The sequence below is a fragment of the Haliotis asinina genome, chromosome 4 (genome assembly GCF_037392515.1).
Source record: "Haliotis asinina isolate JCU_RB_2024 chromosome 4, JCU_Hal_asi_v2, whole genome shotgun sequence".
In the NCBI taxonomy this organism is placed as follows: domain Eukaryota; kingdom Metazoa; phylum Mollusca; class Gastropoda; order Lepetellida; family Haliotidae; genus Haliotis; species Haliotis asinina.
Window position 1 is genome coordinate 55,784,827 of NC_090283.1, and position 21,119 is coordinate 55,805,945.

Genomic DNA, 21,119 nt, shown 5'->3' on the forward strand with positions numbered 1-21,119 from the left:
CGCGGATCAGAACAAATCGGCGATATGTCATATTTTTCCCACACCCCAATTACACCCTAACACAGTTTTAAGTAAAAAAACTATCACTGTTACTTGCACCTTTCAACTAAAGGTATGTTTCCCTTCTAGAAATTAAACGAATGTATGAAAGAAAGTTTTATTGGCACAATTTAGTCATCTTCGCGGTGAATCGAGAATAGAAGCGAGTGAGCTATTACATACTGACTTGAAACTTTACTACAAATCTACTGTCCTAATATGGACACCAATACCAATTATTTGACCTAAACTGAAGTGACAAAATAGCTAACTTAACTTTTCCATGTAGGATTTCAGTTGTTACAACGCTCAGCGAATTTAATTGGCTGTTGAGCATAAATCGGGCTCAGTCTAAGTAAACTTCGTCTCAGTGTATTTCGTTACACTACAATACTGAGTCTAACAAAACCTAGTAGAAGGTCGCGTCAGGTAACCTTTGAGCAATCAATGACAGTCCAGTCAAATACGAGACGGTTAAATAGATTTAACCAATCAGACAACGGCTACTATTTAGGGATCGGAGGGACTTTCAAAATATTCAGGTCACCAACACAGATCTCTCCACAAACAAAAGTCAGTATATAACACAATTATTTGACCTGCAGTATATACGCTTTGGGGGTTCTGTTGACATGGTTATCATTAGCTAATACTTCCGAAAGATAACATCCTTGAATGTTGTCAAAAACACTATTTTCAGTGACTGTTTACTCGCCGTTGTCATGGCAGTAGGTATGCCGTGTGCATCACCCGGAAGCGATCGTACGCTAAATAGCATTCGGAATCGTTCGGGTATGAACCTTTTCGCGATAAAAATTTCATAAGGGATGTGCGAATGTGCACTTTCGCGATTTGGTAAGCTGTGTTCTGATTGGTCAATCTCAAAGGTTACCTGACGTGACCTCCCATGAGGTTTTGTTAGACTCAATGGTGGAGTGTAATGAAAAGTACTGAGGATAAGTTTACTTAGACTGAAATCGGGCTCAATCTCAAATACTACGCTGCCCCCATATTGGCTACACTTTTTATGTAACGACCCGAGACATACGTTCAGCGGCTTTTCGGGGGGTTTCCTCTCCCTCTATATATAGTCTACCTGCTATAAGTGAGTCATCATTAGTGTAATATCATTAGATTTGTATGTTCATAAACTCTTGCAAGAACAATTTTCGTAAATGTAGTTTCCGTCGAATTGGTTCCAATACTAATCAGCCGGGAAATCATCTCAGAAACATACACATAATTTTCATTCAATTTTCCGATGAATATTGAGAAAACTACAACTATTTAAACAAGGTTTATCAGACCATTCGGGTTTAACATTCCTGTCTATGGGATAGATTACGATGAAGTTGTGCTTACGGTGCTTAATGAGATGTCACTCGATAGCTAATCAACGGAAAGATGAAAGAAAACTATGTACACGTAGATGAAGATGATTTCGAAGATGTTTGCAAAATATCAAAATAAAATGACTTCTACTCAGGTTATGAAAAGTATTCTTGCAACAGTTCATTAACATGTAAGTCTATGGAAAATTCACTCATGATGACTAACTCATGGCCAGGTACCGACGTCAGCTCTAACTGAGCACAGTTGTGCGTCTTTATTTTTGCAAAAATGCAATCATAATTGGTTACAGTGTATCACCAAGAGGTTAACAATGGTCTGGCGTCATCGTAAAGAAGAAAAAAACATGAAGACCCCCTACCGTTTTGAAGTGTATGCTATAACACTAACGCAAATCCTAGATCTTACATGGATAATAGTAGACACGTAATTCAATGACGATGTATTCATGTTTGTAAATACTAATGTAATGATAAAATGACCATCTTGGAAACTCCTCTAAACTTTATGATTACAATGTGCATGTCTGCAAACTTGGTCTTGTGTGGCTGAGCAAATGCCGCAACGACGTGAAATATTACTCACTCGCAGTATTGTTGTAGAATCGTGCCATGACGTCACAAAATATTGTTGACGTCATTTTGACCACGTAAATTGTGGAATGACGCAAAGACGTATAGTCGTTGAATGATGTTTTGAATATGGAATACAAAACCTTCTACATACAGGTTGCCCTCAAATATTGATAAAACATTGCCATCGCTAAGTGTATGACATTACTACTGTAGAGAGCTGATATACCGGTATGCTGGCTCTAACATCACTCATTTCGCTGTATATTTGAGGACTGCCTGAAGAATTACTACACACACGATTTTCATATACTTCATGACATTACATATACGCCAACAGTCAACGGAATTTGTTTACGTTAGTAGAGGTTACTTTCCGATACAGCTGGTGATAGAAATGGAGTTGGGTGTTCTCGTGCATTTGAAATGAAAGTTGTTTCAACTCTAAACAGTTAAGGATGGTGGCGGATTTGGCAACGTACTGGAGAAAACCGGATGTCGATATGTCGCAAAATGTTTGCTTATGTCAGTAGTGTTGTATAATACCTGAGACAGTATTTTCAGTCTTAAATCGTTCAATATTCCTAGCGTTATTAGAAATGAAATAACTGTGAATGAAATAACCGAGAAATGTCATTACAACATCGCGCACCTGTTACCCATATCCGGACGTGCAAGGCAATGCACGAATTGCGTGTGATAACAGAACTTGAGTCTGAGGTTGAGATGTAAACGTTTCGAGAGCCCCTTAAAAGATCAGCTTTACTAAAGGGGGTTTACTCAAGAGTAATCTGCAGAAAAAAGTCACAGTCTGTATACGATGGTAAGTGCTGAGGCCTTACTCGCAGTGTTTGTAATTTGACTTTGAGCATGAACGCAGAGGGGGAGCGTAATGCTGATAGTCAGGTACATGGTTTCAAAAGCGTTTGTTTGCCATGCCGAAGACCCGACTTTGATTACCCACATGGGTGCAGTGTGTGAAGCCCGTTTCTGGTGTCCCCTGTCGCGACTGCTTGAATATTGCTAAAAGCGGCGTAAAACTATACTCACCCAATCTTACTTTTATTGAGGTAATGTTATGCATCAATGATCTAACAGATTGTAACGATGGTAACACTGTAACAATGCAGTTTGCAGTTTGCAGCTTAGTACCTCTACCGAGGTTGCGTCAGAGAGGGAAGTGCAGGTATGTACCTCAAGATATGGTTCTGTATGTATACACAAATGTACCATGTTCTAAGCTAAAATAGTGAAAGATATACCACAACCAAGAAGCAAATTCTGGTGCAGTTGTTCCTGTACAAGTTATCATACTGATTGTGAGTGTTACGTAACTGAAATATTCATTACTGTGTTTTGTTGTTTCTTATATAATGCAATTAAGTGTGCTTAATTCAACAGTATTGCAGTTCTGATCAAGAAAATGAATGGAATGTTCAAAGGGTATATTTCTGTATTGTGATTTTGGGTACTTCCCTTTGCTTAACATCATATGGTGCACATTTGTAGTACCAACGTTGACAATGACCCCACCAACACTACGAGAACAGTACTACAAATGTGTACCCCAGATACGTTTTGTTTGAAGGAACGTACCCTAGACAAAATCACAATACAGACACGTAGATTGTGACGAGCTCATTCCCCAGGTTGCTCTTCTTGATGTGATTATTATAATAAATTCACTCTAGATTCATATTTAAAAATAGCAAAAATTATGTTACCAAAGGGTATCAACATTGTCCTCAATTGAAATAGCATACTCATATTAAATTTCATAAGGGGAGATAACTCATGCTCAGGTTTACTGCAAGATAAATGCTTGTGTGGCCAAAATATGAAGTATAAATAGAATGAAGGCAAAGGGTAATAACTGCATATCAGAAATACACACTCCTACTGTCACATCTCGTTGCATACGGTATGCACACAAACTACGGTATCCAGTCTCTTAAAGGATGTGAAACTTTCTTTGACTCTGTGCAGCCTCTGGTACCTCGTAGTAAGTTCTAACTATTTAAAATAGTGGGTTGGGTTTTATGCCACTTTTAGCAATATTTCAGCAACATCAATTCAAGGGACACCAGTGATGGGCTTCCCACATTATGTTCATGTAGAGAGTCAAACCCGGGTCTTCAGCTTGATGAGCAAGCGTTTTATCCACAAGGCTACCCCACCGCCCTGTAGCCATGTCTTGTCAGAAATTTAAAATGGCATTAATTCAATGATACTTAAGCAAGATGAACGAGAAGGTATTTTCAAAGTGTCTTAGCACTTCATAATATTTTGAAGTGAAGTTTAAGTGAGTCCGGACAAGAGGCCTGTCATACAACTGTGAAACATATGCATAAGAATCTGACCAACACATTTTGGCGCTCATAACCTTTACCAAGTTTGAGAAGAGATGCTCAATGTCTGTCATGTTTATATATGGCCTTAGTCTTTGAAGGTTCATACTCCAGTGAATGTGCACAAGCTTAAAAGCACATCCATATCTATCTGCCTGCAAGGTGCTCAGTGAACTATTTAATTATTTTATTTGTTTTGCAGTCATCAGGTCTTGTCCTAGCCGGGCTTGGCCTTGCAGCGGTTGGTTTCGGAGGTAAGTCACTGTGAAGCTATGATGCTGCACACAAAGAAATACATGAGGTGAACATTGTAAGTCGTTCACTGGTCATGAGAGGGGCATGGGTTGATGTATCCTTGATGTTGTATATGTTCCCGTCACCTTTCGGGCTCAGGGAACTTAAACAAACATTGAGGGTATATCAACGCCCCGAGGGACCAGTGGACAACATATTTATCTAATAGAACCCTTTGATGTTATTGTGGAACTGTTCGAAGCATGGGTATTGGATCATCAGCCAACCTGTATGAATAGTATGATTTGAATTTTGCATCTTGCTGTTTTTCCCGCAGGTATTTTATTTCTAAAATCGCCACAGTGTAATACCCCTTCTTGATATTCACAAGGGGCTACATTTCAACATTTTGTCAAAATTTTTTTATTGCAATGCAAGGCAAACCTTTTTGTAGCCATTGCTAGGTTTTGCAGACAAAACATGAAAAACAGATTCAGAGTTATATCCCTTACATCAATTTGCATTTGAAAAACATTGGTAATTGCCATGCATCATGAGTGATTCAATGATTTTCGAGAAGAAAAAGTACTACCACGAAGTGCCAAATGAGTTGCCACTGGCAGCAGGCTACATTGAAATTACCTTTGTTTGTTAAATGGTGTACGTTCAAAATAATAGAAGAGCATTTAACCAACTAGAAACGACATTTATGTGTGAGGTAAGAAAATATATTAATCTTGATCCAAGAATAACAACATATTTATCTTACTAAACGCCTCAATGTTAATTTTGAATTGTTTGAAACACTGGTACAAATCTTTTTGTAGCCATCACTAGATTTAGCAGACATGAAAAGCAGATTTAGAGTTATTTCCCATCCATCGATTTGCATTCTCAAAACTTCTATAATTTCTGCACATCATACATGATTCAATGTTATTCATGATAAAGAATTAATACCACGAAATACCAAATGATTTTGGCATTCCTAGCAGTGTACGTAGAAATGTTGCTTGCTTGTAAGTGGAGTGCATTGAAAGTAGTAGAAGTTAGCTCAGCCAGTCTGAAAGTGACATTTATGTGTGAGGTAAGATAATATCACACGTATGTTGAAAATGGTGTTGCAATATGATACACACCCCAGTAATATGGGCATAACATATATCCCAATTTGGGTGCAATACGATACATGAACCACAGTGTTAGGATGCAATAGATATAGAAACTTACCCGAGTGTCTTTCAGTATCAAATATATCGCCACAAGTTGAAAAAATGCCAATATCTCGGGCTTGTTGAGGATATATTTACTTTTATCAAATTCTGCCAGTGTTGTTTAATGTTCTTTCAGAAATGAGATAATTAAGTTTATACACAGATTTTGTTAATTCGCTGTGTCTGACACAGGCCTTGATGCAAGAATTTTTGAAAAGGTTTACTTATGAAGGGAAAATAAGGAAGCATATATTTTAATCCTCAAACAAAAGTGAGACGTTTTTCTTGACAGATATCACAATTCGGCAATATCCCAAGTTAAACATCGATGTTTCATGGCTTATTATATGTATCATATCGGGATATACAACAATGTAAAGATATGTGGCGCATGGATCGATGCATTCAATGCGTATCAGTGAGTCAGCTGGGAGATCTGAATAACAAACTCCCATAGTAACTCACAGGAGTTAAGCTGTCAAACACAGTTATCCAGCCGTGGACTGTCCATGACCTGCAGACCATGGTTGTTTAACTGATCTGTGACCTGCGTCTAGATTTTTTAAGTGCTATTTGCGCTAAGATAGTCTAAGTGGCATACATTAACTTATGTCTATCTTAGTGCTAAGAGATAAGACCCGTGAAGGTTCCGGGGTTGAATAGGCCTTCAGCAACCCATGCTTGCCATAAAAGGTGACTCAGTTTGTCGTAAGAGGCGACTAACGGGATCGGGTGGTCAGACGCGCTGACTTGGTTGACACATGTCATCGGTTCCCAACTGTGCAGATCGATGCTCATGTTGTTGATCACTGGATTGTCTGGTCCAGACTCGATTATTTACAGACCGCCACCATATAGCTGGAATATTGCTGAGTGCGGCATAAAACTAAACTCACTCTCACTCACTAAGAGATAGTCTAAGTGGCATACATTAACGTATGTCTATCATAGCGCTAAGAGATAGTCTAAGTGGCATACATTAACATATGTCTATCTTAGCACTAAGAGAGCTTAAAAAAATCTAGGCCAGGGCCCATAATTTTGGAGCTGTCTTAGCGCTAAGATAGCTGTAAGTGTCATTCATTAACATTAATTTATGACTGTCTTAGCACTAAGAGAGCTGTGAAAATCTAGTCCCTGGTCTCTATGCACAAGACCTCACACCACCCATTCAGTATAATTCCATAAAATATGCAAATACATCAGCATTGCAAATTTTCTTTATTTTTGTTTGCTAAGAACTGTAGCAAATACGTCCCAGACAATCATAAAAGTAAGATTATTAATTATTGCCCCATTGAATCATACAGTTAAACATGTTTTCTGTTATAACCTGAGGTGTTGAAGTAACAATTGTCTCAAATTTATTTTACCGTCCCTGACATTTATTTCCAGCCTCCTAGTCCTAAACCTTGAGACATAGTGATTGTTCATGACAAAACAAGGCCTATTACTCTTGGACATATGCATTTTAATTATATAAATTGTTTGTATCTATGGATGTAGAAAACAAGTAAGTTGGATGTTCTGTAAACAAGTAAGGCAGCAATAATGACTGCACAGTGGTGTAAAGTAACAAGTTTCACTTTTTCCAGGTCGTTATCTTGTACGTTACGGACGCGTCGCTCAACAGACACTGAAGAAACAACTAGATGCTCTTCCTCAGTCAGGTGTAAGTTAATGCTTCATGGAATTTGGGGAGTGAGTTTAGTTTTAGCAACTTTTAGCAATATTCCAGCAATATCACAGCAGAGGACACCAGAAATGGGCTCCACACATTGTGCCCATATGGAGATTCAAACCTAGGTTTTTGGCATTACAGGCATAGACCTTAACCACAAGGCTACCCCATCACATATTAATGGAGAAATGAATTGGCCAAATACTGATCATATTGTGCCAAGACAAGACATACTGTCTCTGGACACTGGTGAAGTTTCAAAGGAGTCCCATGGCAAAATGATCCTTTTCCATTTCAAAGATTTCATCAAAGAGACTCTGTATTTAGTAGCTTGAATTGACATCGATCATATCAGGTGATATTTGTCATGACAGATTATTCTTTTGTCTGCATCTTCATGATCTGACCTCTGAAGATCTGTGGTAGAATTAAGAAATACAGTTCGTTCTACCACCATGTATAGTGTAATAAAGCACACTTTCGCCCTGAACTATTATAGTTAAAGCACGAGGACGCTTACAAAAAGTGCCCATTATCGTCTGATAAAGTACTGTCGGCGCCTTTGATCATTCACCGGAGCATCTTAGGATTGGTCCTCAGTAACCAGTACTTGTAATAAATGGTGACGAACGTGATCGGGTGGTCAAGCTGGTTTCTTTAGTTGACACTTTTCATTGTATCGATGCTCATGCTGTTGATCACTGAATTGTCTGGTGCAGATTTGATTATTTACAAACAGGTGCCATATAGCTGGAATATTGCTGAGTGCAACGTAAAACAACTCATTCGCTCACTCATCCTTCATCATCTGTCTCTCTGTGTCTTTCACTATGTCCAGTCTGGTTAAGGTGCTTGTCTCTCTTCTCTCAATCTCTTTATACTTTTCCCACAAAATTCTACACTCATTCTTTTACAAGTTAATTTTCTTCTCTCACTTTGTTTAGAAAAATCTTCCACTTCAGTTTGAAGAATAGGTAAATTTGAAACATTCAAAACGTGTCAATTGCAGGAATACACTACATTTAGACTGGGCAATTAATTTGTGTTAAGTTGTTTTCCTGTAACATGACATCTGTTACATCTATCTGAACCAACAGTGCCAACAATGGCATGTTTTTGAAGAAACGTACCATACTAAATTATTAATTTTATGGTTTTGAATTGCGATTGCTGGAAAGTGATTTCAACTTTGTAAACTCCCCAGGCCTTCAGCAAGTACTACAAAGGAGGCTTTGACCCAAAGATGACCAAGAGAGAAGCTGGGCTGGTACTTGGGATCAGGTAAGCCATCACCCACTGCCTGTTGCTGTTAGTCATGTTCCCATGGTAACTGTGCGGAAATCTAAGCATTGGGCCCAGTCCTTATACATGTTGCATCACCATGGTAACTGTTCATTTATCACTATACAGGTGCTGGTGGTCATGTTAGACCCCAGCTTTTGTTTGTCTGTTGAGTAACCATGGTAACTGTGCTACTCACATCTCAGCTCCTTGCAGGCAGGTGAGCCATACCTTTTGTAGGATTCTTGTGTAACCATGGTAACCACCTGTTCAAAAATCCCATCGCTCAATGCCCAGGACAAGTCAGTTTTCATTTCGGGCAATCAAATAATGGTATCTTACTTTTCTGTGGGTTACTAGATGATTTCCACTTATGGTTTCAAACTGCAAATATACTTGGATTTCACTTCATGTCTTCTCAAATAAAAGCGCAAAATCTGAAAAACTATTGATGAAGGACAGTAAAAGCAATTAGTATATCACAGTAATAAAAAATAAAACTAACATATGTCGCTAAATTAGGATTTCAAATTAGGACAGTACGGTGTGAAAAATGCTGAGGATCGCCAAACAACTGAAGATAGATCACCATTGAAACCTAGCTAGATTTATACCATCTCTGCAGCCATTTGCAGTTTTTACTGGTATTCAGCCATAGTAATAAATATTCTGTGATTAAAAGGTGTGTAGACCAAATTTACTTTGAAAGTTTTTGGACTACACGTGGGTAAAGCTGTATTAGCTACAGTATCTAAAAGTATAGATACTCACTCGAATTTGAAATACCTACACTGTTTCAAAAGTATGGGTATCATACCGACACGGTCAAGAGCTTATCTGGAGGTCTGCATACTTGGTATTATTCCCAGTCGTGAAGTAGGAGGGGGATATAGGTTTGAGCTCCATCTGTCAATCTGTCCAAGATGATGAGAACAGACTTTCTCAAAAACATTTATAGATGGGAAACCAAATGTGGTATGTGTTTTCAGGACTTGAATGTCACAGTGTAGTTGTAAAAGGAGGACCTGTGTTACAATATTTAATGGAGTCATGGCCCTGTGATCTTCTCTTTACTGACATGACAGTAATCCTCTCAGGAGTCATTTTAACAACTTACTTTTTGCTCTTTGTAGGATGAATGAATAGTTTTCAACAGTGTTCACAATACTTTAATTTGCCAGGTGGCTGTCAGTGCTTGCTGATGCCTGCAAGCTGTAAAATCTACAGGCCCTGAATGAAATTTGCAGGGCCATGTTATAATGTCAAACCATGATGAGTCATAGATGGTTCTCAAACATTAAGAAAACTAATATGGGAAAGTTTCTGAACATGTTCCAATTTGTTACTTTCAGTCCATCTGCAAGCAAGGCCAAAATCAAAGAAGCACATAAGAGAATAATGTTGTTGAACCACCCTGACAGAGGTATGTATCAGAAGCCCAGATTCAAACACTACATGCTTCATTGTATAGTCATCCATGAAGAACTGGGTTAGAACTTAATCTTCTGTAATCCTTGCTGGTCCAAACTTGATCATTTTTTGCAAACTGCTGTTATATTGTTAGAATATTGCTGAATGCAGCGTAAGACTGAGCTCATTCTTCAGTGTTTAACATGTGAAGAATGATGACAATTTTTATGGATATACAACTTCTTTTATTCTGTGAAGGACAAAATATTTGACATATATTCGTTGTTGCAAAGCAAGTTATATTACAATCTGTTTCAAAACGTCACCGTTCACAGAATAAAAGAGGTTGCATGACTGTAAAACTTCGTTCTTCATCAACTCATCTTCTAGAATGCCCATCAAAAAAGTCTTGTTTAAGATATGATGCATTATTCTAGGTGGCTCCCCCTTCCTGGCAGCTAAGATTAATGAAGCCAAGGACTGCCTGGACAACACGCGGCCGGGGAGTTCCTGATTTCAATATGAGTGTGTATGAAGTGTGACTGTTGGAGGTGGACAGTGTAGCAGGTCACCACCCCAGATATGTCAGTATGATCAGTTTATTGTATATAGCGGGATTTGACAATAAAATATATATGGATAATGGATGTTTTTAGTTTTAATTTAGCTCTGAGTTAGTTGGGTTTTATGCCACATTCAGCACTATTCCAGTGATATCGGGGCAGGTGACACCAGAAATGGGTTTCACCCATTGCAACCATGTAGAGAATCGAACTCATCCGTGTGAGGAGTCAAACCTTTAACCACTTGGCCTGCTTACAATATGTAAACAAATGCACATATACATAAATCAGAAGAGTCTGACCTTGTGCAGTCTTTTCAGTGTGCCCTTCATTTTGTTTTTCATTGTTATGTAGATATTCTTCTGGTAATGCCCGGGAGTGTGGGGCGAGCTAGCCAAAGCGCCAGGCTATTGTTCCAGCAATCAAGGTTTCGGTTTTGGAATTGAGTCCACCTGTTACCCAGTGTAACAACCGTGGAGTTGTCGACTTTGTGTGCAGACTCTTTCAGTGTTATCCCATAAACAACCCTGTGCACTTGAAAGAACCCACAAATCCATTGGTATATGACCAGATGCTGCACACATGAATATGTGCAAACACCAAGTTGCAGGAACAGCAACCTGTAGTGAACTTGGACAAAGTAACATGACTGAGTGTCCCAGTCAACCCAGCTGTGAATTGGGTGCCTCTTTAGGGTGAAAGAGCCACAATAAACCTGGTGTGTCTGGAGGCTGCACAAGTTGTATACTCCCAAGGGAGTGGAGATTGACTTCCAATGATCCAGGGGAAAATACCAGCGCCCTGAGCAAGCACTATTAACATGGTTTTGTGCGCTATATAAATATCCTTGAATAAAACTGCGACAGACAAAATATCACAATACATATTTAAACATCAAACTTACTCCATCCCTTGCTCTGCAACATTGATGACAGCCCTGTGTAACCTTAGTAAAGAAACTTTCACAGGATCAAATCGGAATAGTGTTACACGTTTTAGGATATTTTCTCAGTGAAACTAAATCATTCAAACAATGATGCTTAATTAGATGTGTAGACACATAAAAGACGAAAGTATGGAACTCGGAAACTAGGTAGGAGGGTGAATCAGTATAAGTAAGCATAGTCTACGGGCAAACTGTAGCGCAATTATGACTGCGCAGCATAGAGAATATGACAAGTCTTCTTACATGCGAGCGAAGGGAGCAAAGCTTGGCAACGTACTTCCCTCGCTTCGGTTTAAAAAATATATTTCATGTCAAAATAAAATACCACCACCATCAAAGGTATACACCCATTTCTTGATAGTGCTGACTTGGTTGACTGGTCGGTTCCCAATGGATTGTCTGGTCCAGACTCGATTATACCTGGCCATATAGCTGGCATATTGCTGTGTGCGGCGTAAAACTAAACTCACTCACTTGTCTATAAGACTATTTCCATAACGTTGTGCCGGGCTGAGATCAGGAATTTGACTTCCAGAGTGCAGGGACTGAATTCTGTGCTCTTGTTTATTTTTCCCGTAAGCACAACAGTAGCACGATGTGGGCGAGCTCTGCCATCTTGGCTAATGAATGCTGTGTTAGGTATGGTGTGAAGGAAAGAAATAACTGTCTTTTCATTAACACATTAGATCTGTATGCACAACTCTCTGGACTAAATAGCAATTATGATAAAACAGAACTGATTTGGATAGGAATTTGTAGAAATAGTAATGCTAAAATCAGTCCTGATCTAAATCTACGTTGGAACCCAGAAAACTTTAGGATCTTAGGGATAATTTTCTCGACTGGTATTAACAAGATGATTAAGCTAAATTACGAAAGTAAGTTCTATTAAGAAACTATTAAACGATGGATGAAGAGAACTATAATCTCTCTATGTAAAATGGCTATTATCAAGTCACTGCTCATTTCCGAATTAAATGTCCTTTTTCTTACTCTGCCCAATCCACCAGGTGTATTTCGTAACAAGTTGAATAGTATGTTATTCGGTATTCTTGGGATGATAAACATAAACAATAGTTTGTAGACCAGCTGTTGAGGGTGGGCATGGCATAGTCGACATATATGCCTATGTTATACCCTGAAAGTAACATGGGTTAGAAAACTACTGCAACAAAACTATGATAGAAAGGGGAAACACCTGCTGATAGAAACACTTCCACAGTATTTAAACCTTAATCTGTTTGGCAGTGACTTTCCACGCAAGCTTTAAAAATCTATACTGAATGTTTTGTGGAAAGTCACCCTGAATGCTTTTGCCAATTATAGCAATAAAAATAAACCAAAAACCAGTGAAGATTTTCTTGGGGAACCCCCTCCTGTATAACAGGAACATAAATATAGGTGGCAAATCTTTCTACAGAAAAAAAATCAAGAACATGACATAACAATAACAATGAGAATTTTATGACCCTTACACAGTTTTGTCATAAACATTACAATATCAATTTTACCGAATTTCATGGAATTTTAAAAGCAGCTGATAAGTACCACAAACATACAGGTATTAAAAGAAATTTTATAAATATAAATATGATTAACCTATTTTCACGTGAACAAGGATCAAAGATCTATTATTTCAAAATCATTGAAGGTGAAGAAAATTTGAAGATTATAGAAAAATTGGAGGATGAAACTTTGATTGATATTAATTGGAGCGATATCTGTATAAAACCATTAAGACAAGTCCTGATCCCAAATTAAGGTGGATGCACTGTAGGCTGCTTCATAGAATATTTCCAGTAAATGCATACTTGAGTAAGATAAATATTGTTGATAGTAATCTCTGCACATTCTGTGGGAGTGAGCCTAAATCTGTACTTCACCTTTTCTGGAAGAGCAGAAGTAAACATTTTTGGCAAAAGCTCGCTGAGTGGATTGAAGAAAACTGCCCATATACTGGTATTATTGATGTTCATCCACTTTCAAAACTGATGATATTTTTCATCTCATTTTGCTACTAGCGAAACACCATCATATAAATGCAACCTGCAGAAGAAACTACAAACCCTCTCTCATTTAAAAAAAGAATTACATTACTATTATCTGATGGAAAAAGCTAGACAGTGGAAAAAGGTATGTTAAATGACTTTGAAAGGAAATTTGCCATGTATCCAAATTTTAAGTGATGAAGAAATAAGATCGTAACTGGGAATGTATGAATCGGTATGAATGTGTGACTGACTGATTGATTGATTGATTGATTGATTGATTGATTGATTGATTGATTGATTGATTGATTGATTTATCCACCTTCATGAATTCAACGGATACCGTGAGGGAACCGCAGCCCTGACAGTGTGTGTTCAGTAGCTGCAGCTCATCCGTGGTTGCTCGTCTAACACGTAAATGACCGTCAGCAAATGTACAAAATGTAGCGTGAATAAAGTCTTTGGACATGAAGATTCCTTCTGTGAAGAAGGCATAGACCAGGTAGAATCTAACAGGTTGCATTGTAAATTATCCCTGCACAGACCGTGGCTGAGATGACGTCACAGTAGCTGCACGTCTGTAATCTGTGCAGCAGAATCTCCTCGTGCCAACACTTCATGATTTGGGATGGGTTCAGGAGAAGTAAAGTTTATTCATCTGATATTCAACAGAGACTCTGGTCGTGAGTGGTCTTTTTTTAACAAAAGCATAAGCGTCATTTGGGTAAACTGAAGGAATTTCTTAGCTTCATCATAGCTGATGTTTTGATAATGTTTTCTTTATTGACCTGAACAGCTGACACATTTCAAAGAGTCGTTTGTACAATCTTCTGTGACATGAGGCTGCTCCCCACAATGAGCACAAGTTATAGACTTTGAGCAGGATTTATCAAATGGCCAAATTTATGGCTTTTAAATTATAAGCACCTCAGTGGATTTGGAATATACAATTCAACTTGATGACTGTAATACCCAGGGTTGATTGATGCCGTAGGAGAGACAAATGAGAACAAAGTTTGTGTTTGTTAGAACTACTTCTGATTTGTGACGTTTCGTAGAACGTTTCCCGTACATGGCACCTTGATCCTTAATTTCAAGCATGAAGTCAACCTCATGTCCTGTAAAAGATGTTCTCAGTCCCTGACAATGCTTTTACTTGAATTCATTGTACGATGTATTGACACTGGGGACCCAGCCAGTGTATCAATTGACAGGTCAGTCGCTTATTGCCGTATTGTACATGGAGTTTTATTGGTTTTTGTACATGGAGAGTACATGGAAAGAAATCTTGGCTAGTAGTCTACTTGTTTTAGTGGTCTATAAATATCATCTAGGCTTTGATCATTATCAAGCTGACGTTTGTTTGTTTTCCTCAGGGGTTTTCAAGCTCCATGTTAATGTATAAAAGATTCATCATTCCAGCTCCCTACCTATCACGGACAATGCTATATACAGGTGGATTTACGACTTGCAGCGCCAAGGATACCCATCTAGGTGGAGTCAGGGACAAAGAGGTGTGTTGGGCAAAGGAACACTGTTCCCGAATCCAGTGTCCTCAACCAACTGACTCCCGCCCTCCACCGACACAGGGGAGCAACCAACGTTAAACAGGTTACCCAATTCCGTCCCAGGACAATCAGTGGGGTGATGTGGACCAGATATACCCACGGGTCCACAACGTGGATTTGAAGAGCTCTTTGTGTTACCTAGCACCAACTACGAGGAGGTAGCTTTTCACCGATGCCCAGAGCCATGACCTTGTAAAATAATTTGCTGTTTTTTAGAATGACTTTGCACTAAGAGGTACCCCATAAATCCTGGGCATAACATGAAAATAGGTATTACCATATTACGGCGATCGTAAATAATCGAGTCTGAACCAGACAATCCAGTGATCAGCAGTATGAGCATTGATCTGCTCAAATGGAAATCGATGTGTCAGGCATATCGGTGAGCCTGACCACCCGATCCCGTTGGTCACTTTTCACAAGAGCGAAAAGAACCAACATTTCTAAAATCAATAACTTTGGTTTTGTTACCTTGCATACCTGCATTCCTGACAGAAGATTTCAAGAGGGTTAATGTTTCTCCGCATCTGGTTGCAGGTATCTGAGAATGCTGATTCATCATCAACAAGCATTAAAGAAAAGACATTATTAAGACTTCTCCCTTTCCACCTTCACGTTCCATCACCATGTATAAATGATTCCTAACAAATATGGATACTACAGCATAACGATTACAGCAAACGGTAACGATCATGTAATGTGTGACCTTGAACCTTATGTCATGCACGTAATTAACGTGGAGAATACAGGAGACAAGAGCATTATCACTTTGTAACGGGAATCCACTGGATCGTGTCTCGCTTAGGGATACACAATGTGTGTCGCTAGTTGGCAGGCCTACAGCTACCGGTGACATGTCTCACCAGTAGATTTGTATCAACTAACCATCGGTAATCGGACCTGTCCTACTATGATGAAATACACCTGTAACATTACACATTGTAATCTCTACCTCTGCTTCTTCACATATTCAGTGTAAAAACTAGCATATGGTCGCTAAGTGTTCATTATTTCCATCAGAATCAACAGGTGATGAGTGATGGATTCGGTAGATTTTAAATGGGACTTCTAAACCCCTTAAGGGCTTATTTAGGCTTAATTTCGGTACCATCCCCCAGTCACCCCATGGGTGGTCGGGCCGGAGCCATCCTTGAATGTGTCCGTAAGTTGGTCCTTGGTTTAAAGGTAACCGCAATATATGGTGACGACTTAATTGAGTGGATCTGCCATGAATTCCCCAAAGAGGATGAGGAGTACGGGGTGGTGCCTTCTCGGGTATTGAAGCAAGCTCTGGTGGACCAAACAACAATTCTCCGCTTGCTACGTTTTCACGCGGGTGAACATCGATTCCTACACCAGTTTGCAGGGTATCAGCATGACCTTGCTCAGTAAAATTTTCTTACTCAACAAGATCCATCTTATGGGGTTGACGTGCATGTTAGAGAAATTATCCGAAAACTATTTCGTGATGGATGTTGTACACGATGAGCCACTTCATGCTCTGTAATCTCAAGGACTCCGAGGGATTCGATCTGCCAGGTGAGGAAATCACCTTGTATCTCCTGCACTTACAAAACAATGTATACGAGCCAGTGTGACTAGCCAGTTTCAAAGAGCCTGACTGGTTGCTCAACATCAACCTCACGGCATCATTCTTATTTATAAAAAAATGGTTACTTTGCTGAGGTCAGAAACAACAATATCCTTGTCTTATACGCCATCAAGAGAGAATACAGAACAAGTCGTGCTAATACCGGCTCATACGCGTACCTCCTGTCACCTACAATACATCTCTAACGTCCAAGATACCTGATTATCAACAGTATTATTTCGATTTGAATTACGATATGAAATTACACACCATGCTCGTCATCGAAGTCTATCTCGTCAACGCTTCTCCATCACGATCGGTTTTGAATGGACTGTCCACAGGCTAGGATGAAAGAACCAGCACTGACTTTGCCAGATCATTCTGGCAAAGTCATAGTTAGTATGAGGTGAGTTAGTATTAGGTGAAGAAAATTTGAAGATTATAGAAAAATTGGAGGATGAAACTTTGATTGATATTAATTGGAGCGATATCTGTATAAAACCATTAAGACAAGTCCTGATCCCAAATTAAGGTGGATGCACTGTAGGCTGCTTCATAGAATATTTCCAGTAAATGCATACTTGAGTAAGATAAATATTGTTGATAGTAATCTCTGCACATTCTGTGGGAGTGAGCCTAAATCTGTACTTCACCTTTTCTGGAAGAGCAGAAGTAAACATTTTTGGCAAAAGCTCGCTGAGTGGATTGAAGAAAACTGCCCATATACTGGTATTATTGATGTTCATCCACTTTCAAAACTGATGATATTTTTCATCTCATTTTGCTACTAGCGAAACACCATCATATAAATGCAACCTGCAGAAGAAACTACAAACCCTCTCTCATTTAAAAAAAGAATTACATTACTATTATCTGATGGAAAAAGCTAGACAGTGGAAAAAGGTATGTTAAATGACTTTGAAAGGAAATTTGCCATGTATCCAAATTTTAAGTGATGAAGAAATAAGATCGTAACTGGGAATGTATGAATCGGTATGAATGTGTGACTGACTGACTGATTGATTGATTGATTGATTGATTGATTGATTGATTGATTTATCCACCTTCATGAATTCAACGGATACCGTGAGGGAACCGCAGCCCTGACAGTGTGTGTTCAGTAGCTGCAGCTCATCCGTGGTTGCTCGTCTAACACGTAAATGACCGTCAGCAAATGTACAAAATGTAGCGTGAATAAAGTCTTTGGACATGAAGATTCCTTCTGTGAAGAAGGCATAGACCAGGTAGAATCTAACAGGTTGCATTGTAAATTATCCCTGCACAGACCGTGGCTGAGATGACGTCACAGTAGCTGCACGTCTGTAATCTGTGCAGCAGAATCTCCTCGTGCCAACACTTCATGATTTGGGATGGGTTCAGGAGAAGTAAAGTTTATTCATCTGATATTCAACAGAGACTCTGGTCGTGAGTGGTCTTTTTTTAACAAAAGCATAAGCGTCATTTGGGTAAACTGAAGGAATTTCTTAGCTTCATCATAGCTGATGTTTTGATAATGTTTTCTTTATTGACCTGAACAGCTGACACATTTCAAAGAGTCGTTTGTACAATCTTCTGTGACATGAGGCTGCTCCCCACAATGAGCACAAGTTATAGACTTTGAGCAGGATTTATCAAATGGCCAAATTTATGGCTTTTAAATTATAAGCACCTCAGTGGATTTGGAATATACAATTCAACTTGATGACTGTAATACCCAGGGTTGATTGATGCCGTAGGAGAGACAAATGAGAACAAAGTTTGTGTTTGTTAGAACTACTTCTGATTTGTGACGTTTCGTAGAACGTTTCCCGTACATGGCACCTTGATCCTTAATTTCAAGCATGAAGTCAACCTCATGTCCTGTAAAAGATGTTCTCAGTCCCTGACAATGCTTTTACTTGAATTCATTGTACGATGTATTGACACTGGGGACCCAGCCAGTGTATCAATTGACAGGTCAGTCGCTTATTGCCGTATTGTACATGGAGTTTTATTGGTTTTTGTACATGGAGAGTACATGGAAAGAAATCTTGGCTAGTAGTCTACTTGTTTTAGTGGTCTATAAATATCATCTAGGCTTTGATCATTATCAAGCTGACGTTTGTTTGTTTTCCTCAGGGGTTTTCAAGCTCCATGTTAATGTATAAAAGATTCATCATTCCAGCTCCCTACCTATCACGGACAATGCTATATACAGGTGGATTTACGACTTGCAGCGCCAAGGATACCCATCTAGGTGGAGTCAGGGACAAAGAGGTGTGTTGGGCAAAGGAACACTGTTCCCGAATCCAGTGTCCTCAACCAACTGACTCCCGCCCTCCACCGACACAGGGGAGCAACTAACGTTAAACAGGTTACCCAATTCCGTCCCAGGACAATCAGTGGGGTGATGTGGACCAGATATACCCACGGGTCCACAACGTGGATTTGAAGAGCTCTTTGTGTTACCTAGCACCAACTACGAGGAGGTAGCTTTTCACCGATGCCCAGAGCCATGACCTTGTAAAATAATTTGCTGTTTTTTAGAATGACTTTGCACTAAGAGGTACCCCATAAATCCTGGGCATAACATGAAAATAGGTATTACCATATTACGGCGATCGTAAATAATCGAGTCTGAACCAGACAATCCAGTGATCAGCAGAATGAGCATTGATCTGCTCAAATGGAAATCGATGTGTCAGGCATATCGGTGAGCCTGACCACCCGATCCCGTTGGTCACTTTTCACAAGAGCGAAAAGAACCAACATTTCTAAAATCAATAACTTTGGTTTTGTTACCTTGCATACCTGCATTCCTGACAGAACATTTCAAGAGGGTTAATGTTTCTCCGCATCTGGTTGCAGGTATCTGAGAATGCTGATTCATCATCAACAAGCATTAAAGAAAAGACATTATTAAGACTTCTCCCTTTCCACCTTCACGTTCCATCACCATGTATAAATGATTCCTAACAAATATGGATACTACAGCATAACGATTACAGCAAACGGTAACGATCATGTAATGTGTGACCTTGAACCTTATGTCATGCACGTAATTAACGTGGAGAATACAGGAGACAAGAGCATTATCACTTTGTAACGGGAATCCACTGGATCGTGTCTCGCTTAGGGATACACAATGTGTGTCGCTAGTTGGCAGGCCTACAGCCACCGGTGACATGTCTCACCAGTAGATTTGTATCAACTAACCATCGGTAATCGGACCTGTCCTACTATGATGAAATACACCTGTAACATTACACATTGTAATCTCTATCTCTGCTTCTTCACATATTCAGTGTAAAAACTAGCATATGGTCGCTAAATGTTCATTATTTCCATCAGAATCAACAGGTGATGAGTGATGGATTCGGTAGATTTTAAATGGGACTTCTAAACCCCTTAAGGGCTTATTTAGGCTTAATTTCGGTACCATCCCCCAGTCACCCCATGGGTGGTCGGGCCGGAGCCATCCTTGAATGTGTCCGTAAGTTGGTCCTTGGTTTAAAGGTAACCGCAATATATGGTGACGACTTAATTGAGTGGATCTGCCATGAATTCCCCAAAGAGGATGAGGAGTACGGGGTGGTGCCTTCTCGGGTATTGAAGCAAGCTCTGGTGGACCAAACAACAATTCTCCGCTTGCTACGTTTTCACGCGGGTGAACATCGATTCCTACACCAGTTTGCAGGGTATCAGCATGACCTTGCTCACTAAAATTTTCTTACTCAACAAGATCCATCTTATGGGGTTGACGTGCATGTTAGAGAAATTGTCCGAAAACTATTTCGTGATGGATGTTGTACACGATGAGCCACTTCATGCTCTGTAATCTCAAGGACTCCGAGGGATTCGATCTGCCAGGTGAGGAAATCACCTTGTATCTCCTGCACTTACAAAACAATGTATACGAGCCAGTGTGACTAGCCAGTTTCAAAGAGCCTGACTGGTTGCTCAACATCAACCTCACGGCATCATTCTTATTTATAAAAAAATGATTACTTTGCTGAGGTCAGAAACAACAATATCCTTGTCTTATACGCCATCAAGAGAGAATACAGAACAAGTCGTGCTAATACAGGCTCATACGCGTACCTCCTGTCACCTACAATACATCTCTAACGTCCAAGATACCTGATTATCAACAGTATTATTTCGATTTGAATTACGATATGAAATTACACACCATGCTCGTCATCGAAGTCTATCTCATCAACGCTTCTCCATCACGATCGGTTTTGAATGGACTGTCCACAGGCTAGGATGAAAGAACCAGCACTGACTTTGCCAGATCATTCTACGACCAGGATCGACACCCTTAGCAAGCCTCGATGGGGTCCGTGTTTTGA

General features: G+C 39.4%; 1 protein-coding gene across 1 annotated transcript; it reads left to right on the forward strand.

The window, feature by feature from the left end:
* The first annotated feature begins 2,608 nt into the window (after positions 1 to 2,608).
* Positions 2,609 to 10,772, forward strand: LOC137281699 (mitochondrial import inner membrane translocase subunit TIM14-like). The gene is made up of 6 exons (XM_067813111.1): positions 2,609 to 2,784; positions 4,512 to 4,563; positions 7,353 to 7,429; positions 8,643 to 8,719; positions 10,072 to 10,142; positions 10,567 to 10,772. The coding sequence occupies exons 1-6, from the start codon at positions 2,782 to 2,784 to the stop codon at positions 10,641 to 10,643; spliced, it is 357 nt and encodes a 118-aa protein (XP_067669212.1). The 5' UTR covers positions 2,609 to 2,781; the 3' UTR covers positions 10,644 to 10,772.
* The last annotated feature ends 10,347 nt before the right edge of the window (positions 10,773 to 21,119 follow it).